The 22,684-nt window shown below is 39.7% G+C and overlaps 4 protein-coding genes and 1 long non-coding RNA gene across 6 annotated transcripts in view; 1 reads left to right on the top strand and 4 right to left on the bottom strand.

Annotated features, from left to right (window-relative positions):
• Positions 1-78: 78 nt before the first annotated feature.
• Positions 79-1,859, bottom strand: hoxc5a (homeobox C5a). Its single transcript, XM_034172450.1, has 2 exons — positions 1,382-1,859; positions 79-526 (listed from the first exon to the last, which is right to left on the bottom strand). Exons 1-2 carry the CDS (start codon positions 1,857-1,859, stop codon positions 318-320), a joined length of 687 nt encoding a protein of 228 aa, XP_034028341.1. The 3' UTR covers positions 79-317.
• Positions 1,860-2,815: 956 nt separating this feature from the next.
• Positions 2,816-10,577, bottom strand: LOC117512401 (homeobox protein Hox-C6a). 2 transcript variants are annotated; one of them, XM_034172449.1, is made up of 3 exons: positions 10,177-10,577; positions 4,236-4,435; positions 2,816-3,805 (listed from the first exon to the last, which is right to left on the bottom strand). In XM_034172449.1, the coding sequence occupies exons 1-3, from the start codon at positions 10,182-10,184 to the stop codon at positions 3,498-3,500; spliced, it is 516 nt and encodes a 171-aa protein (XP_034028340.1). In that variant the 5' UTR covers positions 10,185-10,577; the 3' UTR covers positions 2,816-3,497. The 2 variants fall into 2 exon arrangements, with proteins under 2 accessions (XP_034028340.1, XP_034028339.1); XM_034172448.1 differs by lacking the exon at positions 10,177-10,577 and having other exon boundaries at positions 4,236-5,093.
• A 3,110-nt stretch (positions 10,578-13,687) lies between these two features.
• Positions 13,688-17,299, bottom strand: hoxc8a (homeobox C8a). The gene is made up of 2 exons (XM_034172445.1): positions 16,593-17,299; positions 13,688-15,274 (listed from the first exon to the last, which is right to left on the bottom strand). Exons 1-2 carry the CDS (start codon positions 17,026-17,028, stop codon positions 14,964-14,966), a joined length of 747 nt encoding a protein of 248 aa, XP_034028336.1. The 5' UTR covers positions 17,029-17,299; the 3' UTR covers positions 13,688-14,963.
• Positions 15,742-22,684, top strand: part of LOC117512399 — an 8,426-nt gene continuing 1,483 nt past the window's right edge. The window contains exons 1-2 of the long non-coding RNA XR_004561288.1: positions 15,742-15,959; positions 17,005-17,007. This is a non-coding gene — a long non-coding RNA (uncharacterized LOC117512399). The remainder of the gene's footprint in view (positions 15,960-17,004; positions 17,008-22,684) is intronic.
• The window catches only part of hoxc9a (homeobox C9a), a 1,810-nt gene continuing 128 nt past the window's right edge, over positions 21,003-22,684 (bottom strand). Inside the window, exons 1-2 of the mRNA XM_034172444.1 lie at positions 22,154-22,684; positions 21,003-21,267 (exon numbers count right to left, since the gene is read on the bottom strand). The exon at positions 22,154-22,684 is cut by the window's right edge and continues 128 nt beyond it. Coding sequence (XP_034028335.1) covers positions 21,023-21,267; positions 22,154-22,684 — 776 coding nt within the window. The 3' untranslated portion in view covers positions 21,003-21,022. The remainder of the gene's footprint in view (positions 21,268-22,153) is intronic.

The raw sequence follows: 22,684 nt of genomic DNA, 5'->3' as shown, positions 1-22,684 counted from the left end.
TAATTTATTCGTCTTTATGACGTTGCAGCATTTTGCAATTTTCAAAATGCGCTCTTCCTCATGCAAGCTCCCATCAACTTTTGTCCCGTTCGTGCACTTAAAGTAAGGTTATCATCGCAGGGGCTGCAAATTCATTTACAAATGTAAACCGATTGATCAAAGTGAGCGATATTCAATACATTACAGGTCCCAAACTGCAGCGAGTGACACATAATTGGTGATGAAGCACACAGAGCGGTGTCATGATGTCATTGCTCCTACAGTAGTTCATCCGGAGGTCAGTGTGCAGCATGCACTCCGTTCCCCAAGCGCACTTTTTACTCCTTCACTTTGATCTTAGAGTCCTTCTTCCACTTCATCCGTCTGTTCTGGAACCAGATTTTGATCTGCCTCTCGTTCAGACACAGGGTGTGGGCGATCTCTATGCGCCTGCGGCGGCTCAGGTAGCGGTTGAAGTGAAACTCTTTCTCCAGCTCCAGAGTCTGGTAGCGGGTGTAACTGGTCCTGGAACGCTTACCCTCCGATTCTGAAGTGGCATTAAAATCAGTTAGCTTACATTAAAAATAGAACCAAGTTCCAAGCCATGAGATTTAATTTGACACGTGCTGTGGGTTTATAATATAAATAAACGTTAAATAGGCGGTTGACTGCTCAAAAATGAAAGACACTTCATATCGAATGCATATTATGACCTGTAACATTTAAAAAAATATATAAAATAAAATAGTGTGTTGGCCTCTCTGCAGCAGGCTTGGCCTGTAAACCCGCTCTCATGGATTTAAAAATTATTAAATGACCGCATAGAGTTGCGGAAACACACAAAGCAAGGCAACAGGCGTGCCTGACGTTTTAGTTATTTATTTATTTTTAATCTTCCAATCCCACTGTTTTTCTGCGTTTCCTGATGGTTACATTTGGAGAAATAGACAATTTTTTTGGCGGTCATCTGCAGCCTGAAAGTGACCCAGTGGCTCCAAAGGCGCAGAGAGCGCCCCTATTCAAGTATTTGGAGGTGAAAAGTTCACGATTGGGTCAGGGCATTGGTGATATCCAGAGTTCATTTTAAGGCTAAAGCTTGTGTCTGCGCAAATGCCACTGAAAGTGTAAACTAAGAGATAGAAAACTAACAGCAAGTATACTGATTTTGTACTGTTATTTAAGTTTCATACCAGTTTTATTCTCTTATCCAATTATAGCGCCATAAATCAGCCCGCAGATCACCTCTTCAGCGTAACAGAGCAGGTTTACGAGCAATGGATGCCTTTGTCATAAAATTTATGACCGCGAGTTTTTATTATTTCCTGCGTTTGGCCTATAAAACTCAATAGGCAAAGTGAACGGGCGAACACAAGTGTTGCAGAGTTTATAAGGGAAACTTTACCGTGGCTCATGTGCAGTTTTGTCATCCATGGATAAATCTGCGGCCGCTGCTCACCGTCCTGGTTCACACTTGCGTGGCGCTTCGCCGCTTGCGCGTTTGGTTCCGCGTTTCTGTCGTTGTCCTGGCTCGTGCCGCAGCTGGATTTTGCGCTCCTCTCCGAGTCTCTGTCCGCTCCTCGTCCCAGCAGCAGCGCCTTGCTGCTGTAGTTGAGCCCGCTTGCGTCCACGGAGGAGCCACCGGAGAGCATGGTTCTCTGTGGTCCACGCGGCAAAGGAGTTCCCGTGTTGCCACGCAGGCTAGTTTGCATCTCCACCCGTTGCGCAGAGGTCGTGGGGACGGGACAAGTGAATATCCCGTTCACATTAGCACCCTCATAGCGGCTGGACGCGCGCCCGGAGAGATCGAATCTAAACACAGTGTTGGGAGAACTTGTCTCGCCTGTTTGCCTCAAATTGCAGCTGTCAACATAAGAGCTCATTTTTTTTAAACTGTGAATTTCTTTTCAAACTAAACAGCGCTAAGTTGCGTCGCGCTTATCTCCTTATTTTTTTTATGATCATTGCTTTTCTTTGAAGCTGCTTTTGGAAAATTCTCAGCTGTCTGCCCTAAAAAAAACAAAAAAAAACAGGATTTATAGGTGGAGTATAGGCTTTGCTATCTTTTTTTTCCCTTTTCTTTTTTTTATTCTTGATCCGACAAGCACTGCCCAAATATGGGGTATTTGTATGGGATCACGTGCACGTGTTGGCCAGTCATAAATTGGCTTTGATACTCAATGGGGATATTGATGAATAGGAGAAACGTGTCCGGTAAACTTTGAGCTGGTGCTTGTGGAGCACCAGGCATGGATGTTAGCGCAAAAAGGGCAAGAGAGTGAGACAAGAGCGTCATCTGGTGTCTGCTATGGCGCAGGACGGTCAAAAGTGACCATAAAGCAAGCTCATAAAAGCATTAATAATAATAATAATAATAATAATAATAATAATAATAATAATAATAATAATAATAGGTTAAAATAAATATGAATATTTTTAATGTGGCTGTTGTGTCAGTATTGACACTGATGTGTTTATTTTGCAATTAAAATATAAATATTTTAATTGTGTCTGTTATTATAACAATACTACAGTGTCAATATTATTGATTATTGACAATAACTTCCCAGTCCCGTCATCCTGCCAGTCACCAATCTCAATATTTAATATATGAGACTCAAATATTAATATAAATATAAATATGAGGTTAAAATATTATTAATATAAGTGTAAATGTGTAAATAAGTAATTGTATCCCACATGTCTTCACTTCTATCCATTAAATGCTGTGATAAAAAAAAAAAATGTCAAGCCTCCACAGCTTGAATTGGTGCGCTTAGTCTTCATAAGCATATGGTCAGAGCAAAATTCATAAGAAAACAAAGGAACAAGAAAAGAGTGAAACTTTTACAAATGCTTTATTTCATGATACACAATTATGACGAAACATGGCTTCATAACCCCGAACAAAAGTGAAGTGTTACTAGTGTACAAATCTGTCTCACGAGGAGTCTGTTCGCGTCCAAATGGTCAAAAAGCGCAATTTATAGCAAGCTTCGGATAAATGAGTCCTCGCTTTTGTTTGGATTATATACAGGCATTTCAGTTTTGTCAATGTGAATACTGTATCTCGTGCAACTTCCAGGTTTATGCCTCACACTTTTATAATGTGGACGATTCAAGTACTAGATTTACGCTGTGATCAATTTAAGTGTCTTTTCATTCCGTGGAATGTTTCAAGTACAGTAAAGTCTGAGCAAAACTGTCCTTTATGACGTGATCAGAGTTCACAGTGATGAATGGGGTTGTGGGGGGTTAAATACACTGCTGCCATGGGAAACAATACTGGAGTTAATTATTCTTTTATTTTCACAATACAATCATGACATTGCAAAGAAAATAAATTGAAATAATTTGGATTTATTCTGAACAATCATGTGGTCGACATGTATTAGAAGAGCTGCGGGGGAACCATCATGCAGTGAAGCCGCTCTAAGGTCCTTTTTTTAATTTAGGTAGTTATGTTGGGTTTTCATGGTCATCATCTTTTATTATAATTATTATTATTATTTTGATGATGATTATTCTTTCTTCTTGTCCTCCTTTTTCTCCTCTTCCCCCGCGCCACTGCGCTCTTCCTCCTGTGAGGTTCCTGTCTGTTCGCTTCCAGTCACCGTGGAGGTCAGGTTGCTCTCTTTCTTCCACTTCATGCGCCGGTTCTGAAACCAGATTTTGATCTGGCGCTCCGTTAAACAAAGCGCGTTGGCGATTTCGATGCGTCTGCGCCTGGTCAGGTAGCGGTTGAAATGAAACTCCTTCTCCAGCTCCAGAGTTTGGTAACGAGAGTATATCTGACGTCCTCTGCGTCTGTCCGTCCCGTAGCCCACTCCTGCAGGGAGCAGATGGAAAACAGTCACTAATTTCACCGATTAAAAGGGGAAACATGTAGAAAATAATATTTTCTGGAGTTTGGGGGGGGGGGGGGGGGTGGAGGGGGAGAGCAGTGCAGAAGAAGTTTTGGAATCCTGATTGTAATTCAGATGCAAGATGAAGAGCAGATTTAAAGGAGCATCCCCGAAGGTCGCCTCTCTTTTATTATTTAAAATAATGAAAAGCATCCCCCCCCCCCACTTTACTTGTTGTGGTCACTATATCATTCTTAAAATGAAAGCTGTTTGTTTGCACATGTAAAGGCCCGTCTACAAGTCGAGGGGATACAGTAATGGTTTATGGGGCCATAAAAACTAACTTACTCTCTTGGTAAGACATATCGTAAAACTGGCCCATTTCCTTAATTTATTTGTCGTAGTAAAACTCACCGCTGTGTGAGTTCATTCGCTGCATCCACGGGTAGATCGGGATGTTGCTTTTCTGTTCCTGGGCTCCTGCTCTTCCTTGATCCAAACTGTACTCTTGAGCAATGTGGCTTTGTGTGTTGAGTCCCATGTTTGTTTGTCTGCAGCTGGGCAGCACGTCCTTGTCCTGGAGAAACACGTTGGATCCATACTCATACTGCGCCCTGCCAGATCCAAACACCACGTTATCTTGAGGGGAGTAGAAAGGTGCATATATCCGATTCTGGGTCACAGCAGCGCCGTACGACGAAAAATGTCTGACTGTGTCATAGGTGGTGGAGTTTAGGGGAACGTTAGGCAAAACGTCTTGACCACCGGATAAATGGCAGGAGAGCGACGGGTTTGCGAAATAAGAATTCATACCTTGCTTTGTAACCCTCTCTCCAACTCTCCCCACTTCTTTATCGGTCTCTTTTCAATCTCAGTAAATCTCCTTCCCCCCGTCTCTGTCAACCAACCACACCTTTCCCAAGGTCTTCTTCCTTTTTTTTTTTTTTTTTTAAATCGACTTTCTGCTCCTCTAACTGGGCTCTACTTCTTTGAGGATTCAATTTTATTAATTTGCAATCTCCGGTTAAGACGCACAAACGCGAGTGTTATAGCCGAGGCTTGGCTCGGTGAGAGACAATATGACAACGTCAGCTGACCGTTCTCCACCAATTGAAAGGCAGGAGTTGAGGCGAAACTGTAGCTTTTAGCTCACAGCCTGAACATTAGCGCTAAATGCCGATAAACACGCCGTGGAGTTGCGGGGCTGCACGCGTAAGAGACATTCTTGAAGTTTATGATGACGCATTATGAAATGTGGAAATGTGGAAATTGAATACATCGATGTTGTTCTTCAACGTGGAGGAGGAAAAATACTGCATTAAAGTGTTCAAGTCCCTGCAAATAATAATAATTAGGAAATAATGACAACACTTAACAGCTGCAAAAAGTGCGTGTTTGGTGTATGTGTGCGTCAAAGCGCAAAACTCCCTCAGTTTTAATTTTTTACAACACCACTGCGGAGGCGCACGTTCTCCTCCCGCAGGACGCACGCTGCCTTTACACTCAAACACATATTAGCATTTATTGTTTATCTCGGTCATATCGACGACCTTCCAGCATGATCTTAATGTTTCTATTGTGTATGAATTATCTGGCATGTGCACAGTTTCCATGCTCTCCCCCCCCTTTTTTTTTTTTGCCTTTCTGTGAACTGGGGGAGGGAGTAGGTTGTAAGAATGCGTTTATGGTGTCTCTTCTGTGAGGGCAATAAAACAAGTGACGATCCCCAGCTCACTAACAAGTATCTCTGCAGCAAAGCCCTGCAAAGCGAGCAGTGCAAATTAAAGCATGTGCAAGCGTAAAAAGGTGGGGGGAAAAAAGAGTGGGAATAACATCTACAATCTGTGCCAACCTCTTGGAAAAAAAAAATACTAATCAATAATGCGGCTTGTCCGGTGCGCGTCAAGCAAAAATAAATAAGTAAATGAAAACCCACAGTGAGTTCCAGTAAACAGTTTTCCTTTCAGATGCAGACTCTTCTATTCATAATAATATATCTTAGAATTGTACTCTGGAATTACAGCCAAAAAAAAAAAAAAAAAAAAAAAGTCAAAATACTTATGCAGATGTTCACTCATTTTTTTTTCTTCCTGTTGTTATCATACCTCGACATTCCTCTGACACACAGAGAGGAAAACCAGTAATTATCCCAACAGCAAATGAAGGGTTTGGAAATTACTTCTGAGCTTAAAAACCGGAGTAAACTGAACACGCACCTTCAAACGTCAAATCACATGATAAATTAATGATATATTAGATGTTAATCGGAGAATATAAGCAGGGTGGGATTTTTTGTGTGTTTTGGACAGATTTAAATAAACAAATATGCTTAATCTGAAAATCCAATTTATGTGTTTTATATTTACACTGACTGATCGCAACAGGTCAAAATAATCAATGGAGAGAGTGAAAATATACACTGGTCGCTCCTCATTGGTGCGCATCGTTGATTTGGTGAATAGTTGCAGCCAAAACGTACAGCAGTGTTTGGTCTGTTGTTTGGGAGAGTTGAATAGCCCATAAAAGAGACAAGAACAAAGAGGCGGAAGTGGCCTGTGCAATAAAAGTTTCCCTTCACCTTTTTGTCGTGGCCATATGCGACATCCGAGGTGCACAAATTTGAGACAAAAAGACGCAAACGTTTGAGGATGGAACGTGTCAGTGTCGTTCGACTGGAATTATTATTAGTTTTTCACGTGAAAAACAAACTTACAGATATTTTAAACTGGATGCAATGTAGAATCAATTTCAGTGAGGAAATTATTTAATTTAAAAGAGGTTTGAGTGCACCAAAAAGCTTATTTGTTTATTTTTATTTATTTATTTGCAGTTACATAAATTTTGATGGAATAGTGGCAGTAGGTGCTCAGGTTTTTTTTGTTGTTGTTGTTGTTGTTGTTGTTTTTTTATTATTTTATTTATTTATTTATTTATTTATTTATTTAGAAAACCGTCCCATTTAAAGTATTTATACCGTGTTTGACAAAAAGTAAATATGTCAATTGCGAAACGGTTTTCAATCTTTAAAACCATGTGCCGTTGCGTCCGTCTCGTTATAAATTAAATGAAATTAAAATAAAATAAAATAATTCAGCTTTTTACGCGCTCGTCCATAAAGTTTAGTGCGAAAATAAAGGCTCCACAGTAAAAAAAAAAAAAAAAAAAGAAAGAAAGAAAGAAAAAAGCCCATGTGGGCTGGAGAGGCTGGAATGCAGCAGAGGTTGTGCCACTGTGCAGAATCAGAAAGGTCATTCTTTCCCTCGTGTTTTAGTGTTTTATTGCGGCCCGTGAGGCAAATCTCGTGCGCGAGCTTTTGATGCAGAAAGGAGCCTTTTGCTGTGCGTTTCCACGACCTTTAAAGGAATATTATGACCAGTGAAGAGCGAAAGAATGAGAAAGGTCTGAGAAGAAAATTATCTATTAAATAACAACAGCCAAGAGCAGGATACTAACCATATACATTCATATTTGACATTAATAATTCATTCAGGAATAGCCGCTGCTGAGTAGTCTACTTAATGCGCAACGCTATTATTATTATTATTATTATTATTATTATTATTATTATTATTAATTTATTTATGTATGTATGTATGTATTTATTTATTTATTTATTTATTTATTTATTTATTTATTTATTTATTTATTTTTCTTCCATTCATTTATTTATTTATTGGGCATCGGGGGTGGATTACAGTGAGATCTGCTTTAAATAGACTTTCTTTGGTTTTGCTGAAGGCCGGTCATTAACGGGCTGCTCCTATATGGAGCACCATAAGGCCCAGACACGTCATAATAGTGTGGATTCTATTTTGCAGATAAAATCTCAAAATATGACTCAGCGTTTAAATATGTGGAACCTGTAGAAGTTGTACATTTTCCACCGTGATTAAAAACACACAGGGGGGGAAATCGCGGTCAGCCCACGATGCTTTTACTTGTCCTGCGCTTCTAACCGTTCCTAATAAGGAGTAATTCACGTGCTAACAATGTAAAGCCCCTCTATACGCACTTTACTGTCGCAGACTAGCCCAATTAATGTCCGGAAGTGTTCGACTTTATGCTCGTTAAGCACTCAGGAAGCAGTTTCCCAATGAGCGCATGTTGATCCACACATCATAAATTATGACCATTAGTAGGCAAAATTTTTGGCCCTGTCGGGATTTGTAAGTGGGGTTCTAAATGTGGTGTTGAGGATAGATTCATTACTTCATGGAGCTGGTGCTGACCTAGATCTGGTTTTAAAAACACCAGGACAAAACGAAAGACATTTTTTTCAAGGAACATTTAGCAACAAATGGTATATAAATCCAGCATATCTCTCTCTCTCTCTCTCTCTCTCTCTCTCTCTCTCTCTCTCTCTCTCTCTCTCTCTCTCTCTCTCTCTCTCTCTCTCTCTCTCTCTCTCTCTCTCTCGTTCTTTTTCTTTCTTTCTCCCTCTCTATAGGCATGTGGGCAGCAGCAGACACGATCCATTGCGCCATCAAGATTTCATAAAGGAAAAAGGAAAACATGGTAATGCTATCTTATAAAACTTTAAAGACTAACACACACAACATACACACACACACACACACACACACACACACGATAGATAGATAGATAGATAGATAGATAGATAGATAGATAGATAGATAGATAGATAGATAGATAGATAGATAGATAGATAGATAGATAGATAGATAGATAGATAGATAGATAGATAGATAGATAGATAGATAGATAGATAGATAGATAGATAGATAGATAGATAGATAGATAGATAGATAGATAGATAGATAGATAGATAGATAGATAGATAGATAGATAGATAGATAGATAGATAGATAGATAGATCTAAAGACATGTATGGTAGGTGAATTGGAAACGTTAAATTGGCTGTAGGTGTGCATGCGGGTGTGCATGTGTTTGTCTATATGTGGCCCTGCGACAGACACACTCTATGACTGCTGGGATAGGCTCCAGACCCCCCCCCCCCCAAACCATAATTGCAATAATTAGGTATAGAAGATGGATGGATGGATGGATGGATGGATGGATGGATGGATGGATGGATGGATGGATGGATGGATGGATGGATGGATGGATACTGTGTGTGAGAAGAGAGACAGAGAGAAATGATGTGTGTGACAAAATCGTTTCTTCTGTCCCCTCTTGAAGGTCAGCAGTCCTGTGTTTCACTCGACAAAAAACTAACACACACACACACACACACACACACACACACACACACACACACACACACACACACACACACACACACACACACACACACACAATTTTGCCTCTGCAGCAAATACTATTTAAAGACCTTTGTGCTGAATTTTGTTTAAAAAGAAAGAAAGAAAGAGATGGTTTACTTTGTAGCTGTCTTAATTTGCCTGCAGTATTTAATAATTGTTTTTGGATGCCATAGCATGGACTATTCTTAACATTTTTTTTCTAGTCTTGCACTTCATATGTGTGTTTGTGAGAGTGGGAGTGGCAAAAAGCTGCCTATCAACCCCATCTGCGTCACTATCTGTTTTTTTTTTCTTGAACATTTAACTGTAAAAAGGACATATGAAAGTGCTGCGTGTTCAGTCTCTAATTTCAACTATTAAAATGTTTAATAAGTGTCCAAATCAGTGTGATCTGTGTAATTTTTTCTTGAAATAAAATGTCATACTGCCTCCCATGGTGTCCTCAATGATTATGTCATAGAGCAGCATCATATATATATATATATATATATATATATATATATATATATATATATATATATATATATATATATATATATATATATATGCAGACACGTCCATCATGCACTCCGCCGGTCTATCAGCTGACATCCGCAGTGAAAAGCACGCAGTGGCAACTGTAAACAACATGCAAACACTGCAGATCGCTAGGGGGCACTGCCGGCAGATACCCAGTGTGTCACACCGTGTGCATTTGCACATGCGCGTGCGCGACATTGCTTATTATTCAAGCACTTGGCACAGACTGTACACACTGACAAACAAGTGAGGGGGGGGGGGGGGGGGGAAGAACCGTGCACCAGGCAGCTCTGTGCTTAATTTGTCACTGCCTGGTCAGGAGGGCCGATGAGTGATGAGAAAGTTTGCCATCAGGATGCTATCCATACACGACAGAATGGCACAGCGCCTCTCAAAGGCTCAACAGGCTAAAGCGATCACTGAACAATTACGCGCTGCTCGATCACCAATAATTCCATGAGCCTTACAGCAGCCTGCAGGCCAGGCCAGGTCACAACAACAACAACAACACCAAACCTGCGCTTCAAAGCAGCCAACTGGCACATATTAAATAACTCGAGAGAGTAGAGCAAAAGGATATAGTGTAATCTTACCCCAACATGATCTGTGCAGTTTGTGCAGTAGTCCGACCAGCAGCTAAGGGGTCATCAGAGCGCACATCTCATGCGCACTGTGGGTCTGGAGCTGTTCACATCCCGGTGAAAAGCAGCGCAGGAAGGCACGCCTGTCTTTCTGTTTGCAGGCTAAAGTGTTTTCTCAGGCTTGTTTGCTGCCCTTCCCTTCTCAGACTCAGCTTTATTGCCTCCGGAGGGGATAAACAGCGGCTGGCGGAGGCGGCGACTGTCCCAAAGATCCCACAGTCAGGAAGTCGGAGATCGGATCGAACCCTGAACGTGCGGCGATTTTTATTAATTTATATTGTTTTTCAAGGCGAGAATAAGTGAAATAAAAATACGTTTCTACGCTCAGGCATAGTCCGCTGCTGATACAAGGGAAGGAGCAGAGAATAGACAACAGCATAAAGTTCATGTTCATAGAGCGTGCGCCACGTGGCTCGCTGCAGCCAATCCCAGGAAGGATCCAGTCGTAAACTTTTATTACTCAGCTGTAAATTTCTCATTTTAACAACCAGGAATGTTTGCACCCATCTTTCCCTTTCCTTTTTTCCCCTCCCCGTTTGCACAAAACTATAAATGGCCACACCACCCACAATAATAATGCTGTTTAATTTCACCATACGTCATAATTTCGATGTGTTAAATGTGACAGTTCCCCTGGTGGACAGTGGACAGACTGTCCGCCAAGATGCAGCCACGCCAACAAACAAAAATAAATTAAATTAAATTAAAAAGAGTGTAAATAACAAACAGAAGCAAAGAGAAAGGGGGATGACCAATTAAATCTTAATTGGGATAACTGATATATACCATAGACAAATATAAAAAAAATAGAAGATATGCATAATAAAGGTCACCCATTCATATTTGAATCCTCTGACTGGATCTCAGGATGGATTACATGATACTACGCAGATCCCAGGTTGAACTGTCACTCCCTGATAAATCGTCATCTGAACGCAAGATGAAAATGAAATTTAAAGCCAAAACTAACGAAACTGAATGTCGTATTTAAAAAAAAAAAAAGAAGAAATGTGGTTGAGCTGTGCACAGAAAACATCATATCATCTTCCAAATGTTGTAATAAGAAGACAGCCAGGTGCTGTAATAAAATAAAATAAAATAAAAAAAGGTTCAAACGCAGAATAACGCTTTTGGGGAAAATGCGCTCAGCAACTTCACATATGAAATATTTAATTGAGTTATGTAAACACAGGACAGCTTGTATTTAATTAAAAAAAAAAAAGCAAAAATGAAAGAGAAAACTGAAAATAATGTAATTTTTCCGGATATTAAGCGCTTTAAAAAGACACTGGAGCAAATACAGTACATTAAGAATATAAAGCTGAATAATTTGCGTTACCTACTTGGATGAGCTGGTGCATGTTGTCCTTACAGGCCGTGTTCCCCAAACTGAAGCACAAAGGCGTCCTCTGATTCCTGCCTTTCTACCGCCAATAAAGTTTACAGCAGGTACACTAAACTTTAATGTCATCCCTCTGGTCAAAGCGCGCGCGCGCACACGCACACACAAACAAAGGCCCGTCCGAGTGGAATAAGTCTCAAAGTGAGGAACACATCCGGAATTTTCTAAAGGCTACGCGCACGCAAAAAGAGAAATATTAACACCCTGAATAAAAAAGGCTGCGCCTTTACGCAGCGACCTTTCATTTAGAAAAAAAAAGGCACTAAAGAGCAGATCTGCAATATCTGGACATAATTGGTTTGTGGACTTATATCGAGGAAAAGAATGACTTTGACAAGTCATTCGAAAGGAAACTGTCAGGCTGTGTTTGTCCAAGTAAAACTAAAGAAGAAATACACGCTGTATATTTCAGAAAGATGAAAGAGAGAATAAGAATAAGCAGGTCATGCTTAATTTTCCTCTCCATTTTATTTTGGAAAAGTTTAGTCAATGCGTTATCAGTTAATTTAGGACGGAAATAAAACTTAAATAGAAAATGCTGCTCCTTATATTTTTTTCTCTTTATGTCTTATTTCAATTAAAAAAAAATACAGTACACGTAGAAGCTACCAATAAATGAATATGCAAAAAGGGAATTGCATTCCTGCAAATAAACGAGACTCCCTTTAGGCCTCAGTTTGCCCATTTACATGGTATGCACAACCCATACCCCATACATAAAAACACACACACACACACACACACGCATATATATATAAACAAAAACAAAACAAAAGATCAAAGCAGGAGTTTTGAATATTAACTATGTGTCAAACTAAAACAGCTTCATGGATTAACGACATTGAACCTCACTAGTGGAAAACTGCTATTCAAATATTACGCATTTTACTAACAGCGTAAAGGCAAATCAAGAAGACGCAAAGTAAACTGCAGAGTAAAATAGACTCTGCAGGGAATGCACAAAGTTAAATAAAGTGGCTCTACTCTACTCTTTTCTACTCTCCTATTTTACGCTTCCTTTTTAGATATTTAGATATACCTTTGTATACTGGCATAGTTCCACCTTAGAATTGGAATATAATATATAAGATATACCTTACTGAATTTTCATATATTTGGCATTGAATGAAATCACAGAAAGAAGTCAACTCCATCATAGTATAAGTAGTTTTTATTAGAGTTGAGCACTTGATGTAACATTGATCAAACTGATTTAACACGAGAGTTTATTTAACTCTGATTGAAGTAGGACTAAATGCAAGAGAGTCTGTTCTACTCTGCAAAATTTAGTGTGTCAATGCGCATTTTTTTTAATGCAGGAGAAGAAACAGATTTATCTTTATACAAGTGGAACCTTTCTTTTCTTTCTTTGTGCAAACAGCGGCAGAAGGTGTTTTCTTCACCCTCTTTGGCTGTGATGCTTTTCAAAGGTTTGTCTGAGTTTCCCCAAAACACCTGCATGCTGCAGTATGATGACGCCTCCCCAAAGCTTTGCAATTATTTAGTCAGATTATTAAAATAATACGCCAGATGTTGTTTCATCTAATCTCAAACAGCCATCATTCATCTCAAGATTCATTAAGAAAAGCTTCTTGTCCTCCCTGAAGATATGAACTTTCTTATTAAGAGGATGAATCAAATAGAGCTCCGGCTTCATAGAGTGCGCATGCTGTGAAAGGATTCCTTAAAAGGTAAAAGATACATCTTCAACAGCACGTCTGGCGAGTTTTTAATGGAATAAATTTAAACTGGGAAACTTTATTCAAGCGGATGTTTAATCTGTTCCCACCCGCCGGCACCATGGCGCAAATATGAGAAAAAAAAATAATCCAAGCGTCATCAAAAACAACAACGTTGATTACATGTTTATGTCAAATTTTATGTAAGATGAAGGTCATAAATAGAGAAGTTCATATGAGATTGAAATATATATATTATAAAATAAAACAGAGATGATTATTTCGTTTGTCCGGCTCAAAAAAAAAAAAAAAAAAAAAAAACGCGCACAGGTTGTGTTTACGTGTGACTTCAGAGAAGGGGAAAAAAAAAATCTGAGAAAAATCATCGTGAACCATCTTGTTTATTCATGATTTTACATCAACAATAGCGGGGACACACAAATCCGTCTTTCACAGGAGAAACACCAGGAAACGAGCATATTGTTAACATCAATATATAACAAGACGTACATAAAGATTATATTCAGTGCAAAAACAACTACGCTATATCACCAGCACATTAAAATGAAAAAAAAAATCCCTTACTTTAAAATAGTTGTAATTGTCGCAGGTATTACACAGTAAATGTGCGTTATAGGCAGTTTTAGTTGTTGGGGGGGGGGGGGGGGTGAATACCAGCTTGCAATTAAAACAGAGCGACACACAACATAAGAATCTAAATTGTGTAAAAGGCGACGCTCTGAGTTTAGGTAGTGCCGTGGTACAATCTCACAACTGTTTGCTTGGCTTTAGAGCTAATCGCCTTTCCAAGACTTCAACTCTTCCCATAAGTGTATATTGTATGTAGGGTAAATGCTACATATACATAACTTAACAATATAAGGTTAATTGATATATCACACTTTCAAATAAACGCATATGAAATCTCTATATTCAGAAATCTCTATTGCAATTTCCCCAGGTTTTTTTTTTTTTGTTGTTGTTTGTTTGTTTTTTGTTTTTTAGGTAGCATCAAAGGATTTCAAACGATTGCATTTCCCTGGTAATCCTAGAATAAACAAACAAATAAACAAAAAAATCATAATAAGAACATGTCTAATGGCTATGTTCAGGCCATTCACATGAAAACGTGTAAAACAGTAACAATCATATTAATAAAATCTTGTTTCTAGGCTGTGAGTCGGTGTAACTGCTGCATAAAAGGTTTGGACACTTATTAGGGCCTACAGCTGCTGAAAGGACGTCTACACTCTTTTAAATGTAGGCTGTTATCTATTTACAACACTGTCTGACTTATCTTTTTGATACAATTATTGTTTTTTTTTTTTTTTTTTAAAAATAGCTAAGCCATTTTTTTAATCTAACATGCATTTTGATTTGCCCCCTCTTTTGTTGTTTTTACAGGGCAAGAGTTCTATTATTAAAGAAAATTTGCTCCAAGTCTGAGCAGCTTCTAGAAGTCCAAATGGAAATCATGATGACTGTGAAAAGGGGAGAAATTTGCCTATTTATGACAGCAATATCGATGGGATTCCTCTTTCCTCTTGGCAAAATGAAAGGGTGGTCATAAAGTTGACGCACTCTGCCTTCTTGTGACTGTTTATGGGACCTCTTTTTTTCTCTTTTTCAGCCATATAACCATAAAAAGGACCATAAAATCACTCCTTGCTCTCTTCTTTCTCTTCCGCCTCTTTCTCTTCTGCCTCTTCTCCTTCACCGTCCTCGTTGCCCTCTTCCTCCACTTCGGCCTCTCCTCTTTGACCCGGAAACTTGTCTTTGTTGTTCTCTTTTTTCCACTTCATCCTCCTGTTCTGAAACCAAATCTTCACCTGCCGCTCAGTGAGGCTCAGGGCGTGAGACACCTCGATCCTCCTCTTGCGCGTCAGGTAAGGGTTGAAGAGAAACTCCTTCTCCAGTTCAAGAGTTTGGTAGCGACTGTAGGTTTGCCTCCCATTCCTTCTTCCTGGGGCTTCAATGAAATAAAGCCAGAGGTTAACTGCAACACTTTCCCACCAACAAAATATATATAAAAACATATATAAGCCACAAAAAGGGCCAAAAATCTGTTTATATATATATATATATAATTATTTTCCAATGATACTGCAAAACACATAGCAACAAGTTCACAATATCATTTAAGTGTGTATATAATTGTCTTTTAAGTGCATATATTTATTACTTTTCCCTGTAACGTTTCCACTTTTGGATTCTGTCTGAGTGGGTAAATGGTGAGTTTATGGTGAGATATTGTATTTCCTACCATATATCATGTCGTGATTCAGCATCACAAAATATACATTAATCTATTGGGTAGGGTTTGTTATACGTAATAGTAACATTAAAAAAAATACCGTCACGAAAATTTTACTTATTTCGTGACGGATGCACGAAAAAAAACTTGTGAGACTGAGTTGTATTTACCTATGTATCGATCAATAACTGGGAAATTGTGTTAAGTTTCTTTGTGAAAGTTTATATATGCATAATATAAAGGTGGTTTTCCTCCTTTGCACCTGAATCTGCACAATCAATCTGTGTCCACGCACACGCACATGCACACCATAGCAGACAAGAGGGAACTGAAGGCAAAAAGTGAAGGACTGCAGCAACACGTGAGGAGGCTGACAAAGGTGAAGCTTATACCTGTGTGTGTGTGTGTGTGTGTGTGTGTGTGTGTGTGTGTGTGTGTGTGTGTGTGTGTGTGTGTGTGTGTGTGTGTGTGTGTGTGTGTGTGTGTGTGTGTGTGTGTGTGTGTGTGTGTGTGTGTGTAAAGAAAATCAGGTTTATCTCCAAAAAGTTATTAAAGTTGACTGTGAGCCACTCTGGGCCTGTGGGTCACAGAACTCCCACAAACCTTCAAATTCTGAAGTGACTGAAGTGTACTAACACTGTTATTATTCATCCTCCTCCCTTAGAGCCTTAGAGCAGAACAGGCTTTGTGAAATATCTTACGAGAACCATAACTGACTTCAAAGAGCTTGTGTCATGAGCTGTACTCATCATTTCAGAGTTTAAAAGACACTTTTTAAACGCAGCCCTGCACGGACACGCGCTGCAGAGGCGCAGCCGCATATTAAACAGGTTGTATCTGCCCCATCATGTTATGGTCCCTCTCTTATTTGCTTTTATACTTACACACTCCTGTATCCTCAGACGTATTTAGCACATAAGGACACAGACACACGCAAACACACACGGTGACGCACAGGCGCGCTCAGAGCAACACAGACAGAAATTTTTAAAAAAAAAGAGAGAGATAGAGGAAATAATTGTATGATTCTGACCGTGGGGTCTCATCCAAGGAAACATAAGACTGGGAGAGGAGTTTTGATTTAAGTGGCCTTGTCCGTCTCCGGGGTTAGAGCTGCTCGACGATTTACAGTCTGGGTATTGCGCTAGGCTCGCGTCTTGCTGGGTACCATAAAGCGTTTGCCTCGGAAGGGCTTCGTATCCATAAAATTTCGTTGCGTCTCCGTGGCAAGCCAGAGCGCAGGGGTTTTGTTGGTATCCCGGATTGGAGATCCCCGTGGTTCCGTGGTGGAAAAAGTCCTGCACGTGATGGGACGGGTGCTGGAAGCCCGGTGCGGCTGCTCCCGGTCCGTAAACCAGCGTGTGGCTGCGGGCAACGCTTTGTGGAAACCTGCAGTCATAGTAAGTTGGCTCCAGTGACTCGCCGCCTTTGTATTTGGAAAAAAGAGGGTTAACAAAATAAGAGCTCATGTTTGGTTTGCATCAAGCACCCGCGCTCTCTCGCAGCAGAATATGTCCTTTAGGATGATGGCAGCCTTTTGTTTGGGGTCCCAGCTCGCACAGCGCGCACAGGCAGACAAACCGGAACTAGGAGAAACGCTGCCCCTTTGGACAATCTACGGCAGCTCTCTGTGTCTGAACCGATCCTCTCGCCGGATCTCTGCAGCCGTCAGTGTTTCCCAGGCTCAGGACATGTGCCTCAGTTCAGGTTAAAGATGGCTTATTGCGCGCCGGGCACAGTCACAGACGCTGCTCTTTTCTGTCTTTTTCCTTTTTTTTTTTAAAGCTTCCCACCCAACCACCCCCACCACAGGCACCCCCCTCCTCCTCCCCCTCCCTCTCCCTCTCCTCTTCAACCCCCTTCATCTCTCCACGGCGCGGTCAGACGTGGGCCTTACGCATATTATATATATATATATATATATATATATATATATATATATATATATATATATATATATATATATATATATATATATATATATATATATATATATCCACCTTGACAAAAGTTGCTCGTATCATAACACGAGTCTTTGAATGATATCAGCTTTGTAACAACCCCCCGTTTTGATATGTTAAAATGTTTAAATTGTGTAGAGATTATATAAAACATGGAGCAAATGTGTAGTTTGGTGTTTATATGACGTGTGGAGCCGAAAATGCATTGTGTTTATAGACGCAATAAGGTGACATTTTACTCTGTCAAGAGCCTATTAAAGGCTATGAACTCACACTGTTGGCATTTTACGAGCTCCGCCGATGCTCCATGTTCAAAGTGTTGCTAAAACAACAAAGATTATATGTCAAAAAAAACAACAACAACAAAAAACACATTGTGTCATGTACGCGCGTTATGTGATCACTATATAAAATAAAAACATCCTCCTCAGTGTCATCGGGTATAAAGTCTAAGAATTCGAGGTGCTACTTACTGACCCCGTAAAACCTACGAGGATAAGCAGTAAATCTCCCACATTGGAGAGTTCATAAAATTTTACACTGGATGTTTAGCTGTAATCAGCACCCGTATTCCCAGCGCAATAGTTGTGCACGCGCTCTCTCCAAATATGCCAGTGTGGGTTTTGTGGGGTTACTGACGTTTTATACGCATCATCGTAAAATATGAAAGGCGCACTGGGCGAATTTATAGACCATTCACACTCCATAAATATGCAGATTGCCAATCATTGTACACACGTCGACACTTATTTTGAATTGCTGATTCAGACAGTACACTATCTTATATTATTATTATTATTATTATTATTATTATTATTATTATTATTACTACTACTACTACTACTACTACTGTGTATGTCACTTGTGCAATTTTTCAATTTGTTATTAAACTTGATTTATTTTCCTACTGTGTCTGAGTCGTCCTTGATGTTGTTTTTTGTTTTATTTGTTTATTTGCTATAACAATTTCACAAAATATTAAAATTTACTATGTGAAAAATAAACGCACAGACGTGAAACAAAGGCACTAATTTAATGTAATTACAAGTACTGTGCCAATTTCCTAAAACAGTCTGAGCTAAATTATCTTTTTTTTTTTTATTGGCACATACTGTCATTTTTAAAATGCCAGAGCATGTCAGTTGATTCAAGAAAATACCCAACATTAATTTAGAAGTAAACAATAATTGGGATTTTAACTGAGTAAGTGACCAAAATAATCACATTTTCCTGACATTACAAAAACACGTGAAAATAAATCTTTTTTTTTTTTTTTTTTTTTAAGAATCATTTTTCGCCACACTCGAGCAGCTCAGTGCATTCTGCAGTGCTGCTCTGTGGTCTGTTACACAAAATGCGGTGTGTGACCATATCTGTCATTTTGTCATCGATAGGTTACTCTTCATTTTTCAGCCAAGCCACAGAAGCTGTTCTTTTTTAGCCCTTTAACGCAGACACTCTGCTCAAAACGTGGATCAACAGCGTCATCTAGCGTTGAGAACAGTCTATAAACAAAACTGAATCCACCAATCAGACCCAGTTGTGGTGTGTGTCTCCACATTTGTGCAAACATTGCACGTTTGTCTGTGCTGTTGAAAAAATGGGGAGAAAAAACTGGTCAACGTGTTTGATGTCTCGTTTGTATCCAGTTTGCTTTTATGGAAAAGACAACAGTGCGCGCAGCTCATGTTTGTATACACGACGCTTATGATTAACTTGTTCCTATATCTAATTACAGGCAGCTCGACCTCTCATGTGATATAGTACAGGAGGGCTGCTGCTGCTGCTCTTCCATCAAACAAAAAATAAAAAAAAATAAAATAAATAAGGTTTCCTGCCCGGTGCGCATGACTCTCCTTTGAACGAGTCCACCACCACCCTCCATTAAAACCATAAAGCAATTTAGCCCAGACGTCTAGCCAGTTAGTCGAGTTTGCTTTGTTCGTCTGCATTTGAGACAAACACCCGAGCTCCAGCAGGGCTGTAAAACTGGCCTTTTTTTTTTCCCGAGCTGTGCGGAAATGCACTGGATTGGGCTTTGAAATTACAGCATCCTGTCTGTATTGTTTGGCACCACAAAAAGGCAATTTCGACCAACCCCAGGAAACAAATGCCAAACCTGGGAACTCACTTCTAACTCGTGCTCAAACGTATCCGAATTTGGTTTATTAAAATTGAACACAAATAAATAAACAAAACCAGCAACTCTATAAAAGTATGTGTGAGTTAACTTCGCTATTTAAAAAAAAAATGTGCAGCGTTGGCTCATAATTACGCAGAGTTGACCGCATTCCTACCGACAAATTTAGCCAAATCACCATGAAAATATATAATTTAGGCTATAAACACAGCACATGAACTATATATATTTTATCAGCACTTGCTGCTATTATTAAAGTGATTAAAGTGTTATATGGAATAAAGCATTTCTGCTGCAGCTCAATTATTTTTGTAAATGTTTTCTATTATGTCTTATTTTATATACATTTGATTTGAGTGGTTTAACTGCAGGTGTAAACTTTCAGATTTTGACTATATCCTTGTGTATTTATTTTTAACATATATTCATAACTATGTATGGAAAATATAAAATAAATACAACCAAAAATGAAATTTAAAAAATGCATAACAGCTTTTAAAGAGACGCTGCTTCACGAATTATTCGCTCGCAACACTTTTACTACATCGCTATTACTTGCAAAGGCGAACCTTATTTAGGCCTCAGCTTTACTTGGAGGAACACCAAAAAATCAAACACAGGACATTATAATTGCATTACCCTGTTTGATAAATGTACATTGCGTGTTATTTAGGAAGCTTGGCGCACCGTGTGCGCAAAAACGCACACGGTGCGCCAATTTGGCACTGCATTTAAGTAATGGGATAAATGAGGCTGTTTGTGTTTGTGTGCATAAACTTTTGCTCACAATGAACACAATACAAGCGATTATAGTGATTATGTTTATATTTGCATGACCTAAAATCTACATTCGATAATGAGACTACAATCAAATGAAAGAAATAGCAAAATACAGCAATAACAACTATCACAAAAAGTACAAGACGGACATGTTCTGCTTCTGTACAAAATACTACACCTGCACAAGAACGTACAAAGGAAATAGAGCATGAAAGGAAACGTTCACATATTAAATTATGGGTTTGTGTAATTCAAAAAGAATTCAAGTATTTATCTCTCTGCGGGCAGCTTTACCGTGAAGAAAACAATAATAAAAAAAAAAAAACCCGCACTAGTGTACAAAGAAACATGAAAATAACAGAAAACATAATAGGACTGTCTCTTTAAAACACGTTTATCTCTTCTTTTTTCCTCCCCTCTAAAGGGTGAGCATCATAAAAGAATACAATCAAGATCAAACAATCTCGACTTTAAGGTTAATACAAAATCCAACAGTGTGATGATTATGGCGAGTCGGGGGTCATATATGTGCTGTCCATGTGACTGGAGTGGTTTCTGTTATTTTTTTTTCTTCTGTCCACATTATTGTTCTTTGCTGTCGCTCTTTTCTTTGTTCATTTTCTTCATCTTCATTCGCCGATTCTGAAACCAGATTTTGACCTGTCTTTCGGTCAGATTTAGGACCCTAGCCACCTCATACCGGCGGTCCCTGGTAAGGTACATATTGAACAAAAACTCCTTTTCCAGTTCCAGAGTCTGGTACTTTGTATATGGACATCGCTTCTTCCTTGTGGAACGGGCATGTATCCAGTTTGCCACCGGGTTATCTGCAAATAAAAACCACCATCAGACATTTTTATTATTATTTTCCAAAACATTGACACTTGAGAAACTGTACATTCTGACTCTTAGTACATTCTGATAACTAAGTCTACTTTGTGTCACAGAGGCCGCTTTATAATAAACTTAAAGAGCTCCTAGATGTGACTCTTCCGCTGATTTGCCTCTCTGTCCTCTTAACTTGTGAGTAACACCGTCGTAAAATACTCAATGCGCTTATTCACTTTATTGGCCCATAAAACGACCCGAGGTTCAAGCCTTTACAGGTCCGTGGGTGAAAGTCGTCGAGAATGTCCCAGTATTCCTCAAGATAGCTGCAGGAGTGAATTTTGTTTTGGACTAGAAGATCATTGGATCATTATTATCTGTAATATAATTGTTACATTCTTATAATAAATTATATATGATGTAACATCACTGGATGGGGATATATATATATATATATATTAAAAAAAACACACACACACGTGAATTTGTTTGATGTGCTGCATTTCGTGGCACAGGATCCAAACTGGTGCGTAAAAATAATCCATATGGGGACTGTATTGATTATTGATTCATGTGCGCTAAGAACATCTTGCGTCCTTTTAAAATGTTTTTTTAAAAAAAGAAGAAGGGGGATGTTTTGACTTTACAGCCTCTTGGTTTTACAGCCCCAACATGAGCCTGGTAGCGTTTGTCTTTTATAGTTCCTAAAGCGTTCTCTCTTCTCTCTCTCCCCACCCCAGCAGATGCGGTTCGGGGCTGAACAGAAAAGGGAGGATGAACCAGCTATAATTTTACCTTTAGAAGCCTGTAGGCTAATGCACTTTTACACCACCACAATGCAAACTACCACCCGCTTGTAAAAGACGATTAGGAGCTTGAACTTACTCGGATCGAGCTCCGGCTTCTCGTCTCTATGTTTTCCTGAAGCCAGGAGCTCCGACTCGGGAGAGGGGACATTCTGCTGCGTCTTGTCTCGCATGTCAGAGGATGAGCAGTACAGATAATCCGGGTAGGATCGACCGTTGGAGCCAAGGCATTCTCCGGCTCTGCTGTGCTCCTGAAAGGCGTCGGGTTTGAGCCCGTAGTGGCGGCTGTTCCCCGCATAGCCGTGGAAAGGCACGGCGCCGGATATCGGCTCCAGCCATGAGCGCATATACCTCGAGTCTGTGCCTAAGTGGGGCTGGTGACTGTATGGATGATAAACCACTGATGACTGGGAGTGCACGGGGGCCCAGGAGGTGGAGAAGACGGGAGGCTTGGGTGCGAAGCTGCAGGAAGGATAGTCGGCACACTCCGGTACTAGAGACGTCGGACGAGGGCCGCCTGGGTGCGAACCGGGCGCTGAAAACCGAGTCGCTGCAAGGACATCGTCGCTTTCATGGCTGATCAGAGAGTCCACATAATAATTAGTTATGG

Source organism: Thalassophryne amazonica, chromosome 6, assembly GCF_902500255.1.
Source record: "Thalassophryne amazonica chromosome 6, fThaAma1.1, whole genome shotgun sequence".
In the NCBI taxonomy this organism is placed as follows: Eukaryota; Metazoa; Chordata; class Actinopteri; order Batrachoidiformes; family Batrachoididae; genus Thalassophryne; species Thalassophryne amazonica.
This window is presented reverse-complemented; position numbering and strand designations above follow the sequence as displayed.

Coding starts and splice junctions, on each gene's coding strand:
- hoxc5a (XM_034172450.1), bottom strand. CDS start 1,859: ATGAGCTCTTATGTTGACAGCTGCAATTTGAGGCAAACAGGCGAGACA. Junction 527..1,381: donor AAAACTGCACATGAGCCACG/GTAAAGTTTCCC, acceptor ATGCCACTTCAG/AATCGGAGGGTAAGCGTTCC.
- LOC117512401 (XM_034172448.1), bottom strand. CDS start 4,632: ATGAATTCTTATTTCGCAAACCCGTCGCTCTCCTGCCATTTATCCGGT. Junction 3,806..4,235: donor GCGAATGAACTCACACAGCG/GTGAGTTTTACT, acceptor TGCTCCCTGCAG/GAGTGGGCTACGGGACGGAC.
- hoxc8a (XM_034172445.1), bottom strand. CDS start 17,028: ATGAGCTCTTATTTTGTTAACCCTCTTTTTTCCAAATACAAAGGCGGC. Junction 15,275..16,592: donor TCCTTGGATGAGACCCCACG/GTCAGAATCATA, acceptor ATTTCATTGAAG/CCCCAGGAAGAAGGAATGGG.